Source organism: Diospyros lotus, chromosome 8 (assembly GCF_014633365.1).
Source record: "Diospyros lotus cultivar Yz01 chromosome 8, ASM1463336v1, whole genome shotgun sequence".
NCBI classification, from domain to species: Eukaryota; Viridiplantae; Streptophyta; class Magnoliopsida; order Ericales; family Ebenaceae; genus Diospyros; species Diospyros lotus.
This window is the reverse complement of record NC_068345.1, coordinates 26022927-26028800: the sequence shown is the minus strand read 5'-3', so window position 1 is coordinate 26028800 and position 5874 is coordinate 26022927. Positions and strand designations below refer to the sequence as shown.

Below are 5874 nucleotides of genomic sequence, written 5' to 3'. Positions count from 1 at the left end.
TACCTTTTATTTTTATATATAGAAAATATATAATAATTTAAGATATTTGAAGGGAATTGATTTCTAATATTTGAATACTATATATCTATCAGTTTTGTTAATATAGGGATAAATTTTTATTTGTAATTTAAATATTTGATTATGAATTATATTTTATCGTTATCCTAAATTTTCATTAATATGTATAATTTTTTTTAATTATAGAATATTTAATAATATTTAATATACTTTTAATCTATTAATCCTTATGTCATAGATTTTTTTAAGAAATATTTATATCATAATTTAAATTAATATATTTTTATTTTTATTTATAAAAATAAATTCTTATCCAACCATAATTCAACCCCAATTTGATCACTAAACTATCAATCTCTTCCCTTTTCAATTTGATACCCCAATTGAGATTATTTTTTATAAATTTTAATTATATATTTTTTAAGACAAAAAACATATGCACGCGTGCGCGCGCGCACTCTTAGAAAGCACTCCATGAGCCGCGCAAGGGCGGTCATGCCAATAAAGCAGTCCATGATACTTAGCCCAAAAAAGAAAAAGACAAGAAAGGACTCCATCAAATTGGCTAGGAAGAAGGAACTCAAAAGCCTTATTGTGGTGGCGTCTTGCCCTGCCCGGTAGCTATATATATATATATATATATATATTCAAAGCTGAGAAAGCAGCCCAAGCATGGTGGAGCGAGGTCGATACATGACTTCCAACGGCTCAGCCTTCCTCAACGTCGGCCCGCCACTTGCCGCCGTCAAGTCCACCAACTCTTCATCCCTAACCCTCTCCCACTCGAAGCACTGAATCAGCAAGCCTAAAGCCAACCCCATGATTCGCATCCCCATGCTCGCCCCCGGGCAAGCCCTCCTCCCCATCCCAAAAGGGATGAACTTGAAGCACCGTTTTTCGTCTCCAAACCCTTCAAACCTCTCCGGCCTGAACTTGTCGGGCTCGTTCCACAAGCCAGGGTCTCGATGGATCGCCCAGGCGTTTACGAACATCATCGTTCCCTCTGGAATGTCGAAGCCCTCGATAGTGCAACTCTGGGATGAAGCGTGAGGGAGTAGAAGGGGTGCGACGGGAAATAATCGAAGTGTCTCGTTGATGATGCACTTTAGATAAGGCAGTTTTGGGAGATCGTCGTCCTCCAGCAGGCGTCCTTGCTCTACGTTGTTGTCGATTTCTTTTCTGGCTTTCTCCATGGCCTCTGGATGGTTTAGCAGCAGCGACATGACCCATACCATTGTGATCGATGTTGTGTGGGTTCCTGCTGTGTACATTATCTACACAAGCAAGCAAGCGCGCACGGACACATACATATATGGGAATTAGGTGATTGATTAATGTTAAATAGTACTCATAACCAGTAGATCGATATCAGCAACTACAATCACAGGCAAAAAGCGAAAGAAGCAAAGAAAGAAATAGAACCAGCTACAAGCTAGAGATTTTTCTATTTCCCGTGTCGAAAATTGCTTACCTGCAGAAGACCCTTGATGAGGATATCGGTGTAGTATTCAGGTTCGGCTTCTTGCAGCGACAGCATGTGTTCAATCATCATCTTCCTCTCTTTATTCGAAGAAAAACCATCTCGGTTTCGCCTGTATTCATCCAGCAGGATCTGAACAAACTCATCTCTCTTTCTGTGTATATTTACCAAATTCTTCTCCATGCCCTTGAAACCAACCCACCTCAACACGGGTATATAATCGCACATATTCGTGAAGGTAGTAACATCAGGCATTCCGTCCAACATACAGCACTGCTTTCCGGCGATGGTCGCCGTCATCACGTTCAGCAACAATTCGTAGTGCATACGACTCAAATTGATTTTTCTATTGGTTGCGATGGATCCGCTGCAGCCTTGGAAGAGCTTCCGTGCGAGACAGCGGACCTCCTGGTTGCGGACAGCGGCGGAGCGGTGGAGGCTGACGGAGGAGAAGATCAGGGTGGAGGTGAGGCGGCGAAGGTTGCGCCAGTGGTCGCCGTAAGGCGCGAAGCCGAGGGAGGTGTTGTTGTAGCTAAGGTATTTGGTGGCAAGAGACGCAGGCCGGTTTGCGAACACAACGTCGGCGTGGTCGGAGAGGCACTGCTCGGCGGCGGAGGGGGAGGAGACGACGAGGACGTGGCGGCAGCCGAAGCGGAGGTACATAATAGGTCCGTATTTGGCGGAGAGGGTCTGGAGAGCTTGGTGGAGCGGGGTTTTGATAAGGTGGAGGTGGCCGATTACGGGGAGAGCGAGTGGACTCGGCGGCAGGTTTCTCTTTGGCGAGAAAGCGATTACGACTGTGAAAGCGACGGAGAAGATGAGAGGTAGGACAAACCAGAAAATGTCCATGGCAATTGATGACAAAGCGAATTTGGCAGTGAATTCTGCTTGCCCTTTCAAGAACGAATAGATATAATATACATACATATATATACATATAAAAGGTTTGAAGCCGTGGAGAATTTGGATTCTTTAATTTGCCTCTTCGCAGTGATCATCCACGTGACAGTTACAGATATTGGAATTCTACGTAGTTTACTCGATTGCCATTTGTGTATCATGCCGAGTTTCTTGCTATCTAATAAAGAGAATGGAATTCCAGTACCATCACCCACCCAACAGATTGCAATTCCTTTTTGTTCATGTTTTTTAATTGATTTTCTTGTACTTCTTCTTTAATTTTTTTTTTCTCATTCCTTTTTGCGGAAGAGAGATTCACACACAAAAAGGAGGAGGCACTAAATAATTTCTCTAAAAGAGAAGTACAAACAAAGAAGAGACCCCCAAATGCCAACCAAGCCAGGGGATCCATGAATACAAAAAGAAACACCAAGACAAGGACCTTGTTACATTGTCCGAACATGGATGATGAATAGGATGATCAATCGGACTTCATGACTGCCTGATCAGGCTTCATCCCACCCTTGAGATACTAATCTTACCTTGTTTCTAATAACGATTTCATTTTCATCCATTTTGTTACTAAACACCCATTTAGTTCCTATGGATGAGTGATCTTTAAGTTTTGGAATCAATTGTCATACTTCATTTCTTTTAAATTGATTTAATTTTTCTTGACAATGATTCAATTTTCATCATTTAAGACTTCTTTAATATTTTTAGGCCCTACTTAAGATATAAAAGTAGCATATTGACATTCATTTCTAATAGATGATCTAGTCGTACTTCCTTTGAAATTATTTTCCATAATTTCATCATCTTCTACATATTTTCTCTCTTGAAAATAATGGTTTTTTTTTTCATGAGATCCATTTTCTACATTTGGAATGTTATCATTTAATTAATGAATGTGTTTTATGATTTAATGATAATTTTTCAAAGTTTTGACTTAATTCACACTACAAAAAATCAACGTTTTAGCAAAGAAAAATTTCGTCCTAAAACATAAAAATCTGTTGCTAAAAAATTTAGCGACGAATTTAGTGACGGGCACCTTTCCGTCATTAAAAAGAGCGTCGCTGAAATTTAACGACGAGAGTATTTTAGCGACGAAATCAGCGACGAGGGTTGTACCCGTCACTAATCAACGACGGAATTAGCGACGAGGTTGACCCCGTCGCTAAATTTTAATTTTTTTATTTAATCGCTAAATTTGAATTTCTTTAATTTATTTTTTAATTTTTTAGGGACAGGTCTGTAACGCCCCGCTTTTCCCGGCACGTTATAACCTGGGACAATTCCGAGACAATAAAATTTTTCTTTCAAACACTAAAGCTAAACCACATCATTCCTCGAAATCGTCCCAGAATTCCCATTTATTTATCTCGAAAAACAATCACTATACACATCAAATGCGGAAGCAAAGATCGAAACCTGATATCTCAACATTAATCATAAATTCTTACATCTTCACCATTCCTCAAAACGTTCAGAATCTAAAGTAGCATAACTTAAATATAGGGGCTACGTAACATACATTTCATTCTTCATGCACTCTGCTAAGTGCCATTTCATACATCATTTATCCTCGAATCTGCTACAATCTCCATCTGGAACATTTGAATATTCCAGGAGCAAAACCCAACTTAGATGATAAATCATCTAAGTAAGGGTACAGAAAACATATTTCGTGTATGAATGTAATGTCTTTTCTCGTAGGTGTCAACTGCATCCCTCATGCTACCTACCATTTTTGCGGCCCCCTCTTTCAAAGCCGAGGTGTATGGGTGCACTCTTGGTAAAGCAGCGGTGCCAGTTCGTACTCCCTACGGCCTCAAATGCAAGTGATCAATGATATCAACGTGTATTCATGTATTTCATAGTCATGTCATGTATGCAGTCTACGTGATGGATACATATCAAGGCATGTCAATATGATGAAAACATTTTTGAGGAACATAAACCACTTACAAATCAAGCATTTTTCATAAAACTAACTTTAATTGGGGAGTACCACTTACCTTCTCAAGCTTATCGGGCTACCTCGATATCCGTGTCTTGCCTCGTGCATCGCCTCGATTTGCGTGCCAACCTCAAAATTTGACAAGTCACTTCAATTTATTCCTCAAAGCATCTTATTCACCATAATTATTTAAATAAGTATTAAAATATATTTTTCCATAATTTCTGGCATTTTCTATAATTTTCTCTCTATTTCTTCCTATTTTTCCTCAATAAATCCAGATTAAATATTTCTAAAATATTTTCTCAAATACTTCACTACGACAATTCATAAAATAATATTCTTGAATTTCTAGAATTTTCTATGAAATTTTACTTACCTTAATTTAGCATCTCTGACTTTCTTGGTATGCGTGTCATATCCTCAAAATGCGTGCCCGGACAATTTTCTCGCCCAAAATCTCTGAAATATTACCGAAACATAATTTTCTATTTTTTGAGAATTTTTCCTATTTTTTTTCTTTTCTTTTCTTTTCTTTTTTTTTTCTTTTTCTTTTTTTTTCTTTTTCTTCTTTTCTTCTTCCTCCTCCGCGCGAACCGCCATGCCCGCGGCCGCCGCGTGCCTTCCGACCTGCCGTCGCCGTCGTTGCCTGACTTCGACCTCCCCAACCGCTGCACTGCCGTTGGAGCTGCCCACGGCCGCCGTTGGCCGCGGCTGGTGCGGCCTTACTGCAACTAGAGCTCACGGCCATGGCCGCGGCTTGCTGCCTCCGACAGCTTCTTAGGCCTCCGCTCGCCACCACCAGCCTCGCAGCCCACCCTCGATCGCCACCCTCCGCCCGTGATGCCTCCTTGACGTTGCTTGTAATACTCGGGAATAATTTGAGGATAAAAATAATATTTAATAAATGGCATAAATAGAATTGTGGGAAAAATAAGACTATAGGGCACACTAACACAGCTTTGGACGATCGAATTAGTCAGAGGGAGTACTTCGGACCCTAGATAATTAAGAAAAATAGTATAGTATCATTGAGTAGAATAAATTATGATTTTTGGTGATGAAAAAAATGAGATCGGGAACAGTTTTCGGTACAGCAAAAATACAGCTGCCAATTAGGTCGTATTATCGAATTGTTATAGACGATATCCGAAAAATCAATGGAGTGCGTCTAGGACTAATATTTGATGTATAGAACAACCCTTAAGTGATTTTAGGTTGAATCGAGTGGATTTGAGGTCAAATTGATCAATTGGGGCTAAGTATAATTTTTTAAATTTACCCGAGGGAGGTCAAAACGGTAATTTTTTAGAAGTTTCAAAGGAGAAATAAAGATTACTAATCTTGAGGGTCTTAGTGGTAGTGTTGGAAAGATCAGGGGCTTGAGGATAAGGGCCAAAATGCAAAAGAAAGTTTCTAAGGGGTAAAGTGTAATTTTTGAAAATCTGCTAGAGCATGGCAGATCTGGCCGCGGATTCGGCCAGAAAATAGGGAGATTTGGGCAACAAATCTC

General features: G+C 39.9%; 1 protein-coding gene across 1 annotated transcript; it reads right to left on the bottom strand.

Annotated features, from left to right (window-relative positions):
• Positions 1-401: 401 nt before the first annotated feature.
• Positions 402-2386, bottom strand: LOC127807338 (cytochrome P450 81C13-like). Its single transcript, XM_052345078.1, has 2 exons — positions 1490-2386; positions 402-1292 (listed from the first exon to the last, which is right to left on the bottom strand). Exons 1-2 carry the CDS (start codon positions 2345-2347, stop codon positions 666-668), a joined length of 1485 nt encoding a protein of 494 aa, XP_052201038.1. The 5' UTR covers positions 2348-2386; the 3' UTR covers positions 402-665.
• Positions 2387-5874: the final 3488 nt, after the last annotated feature.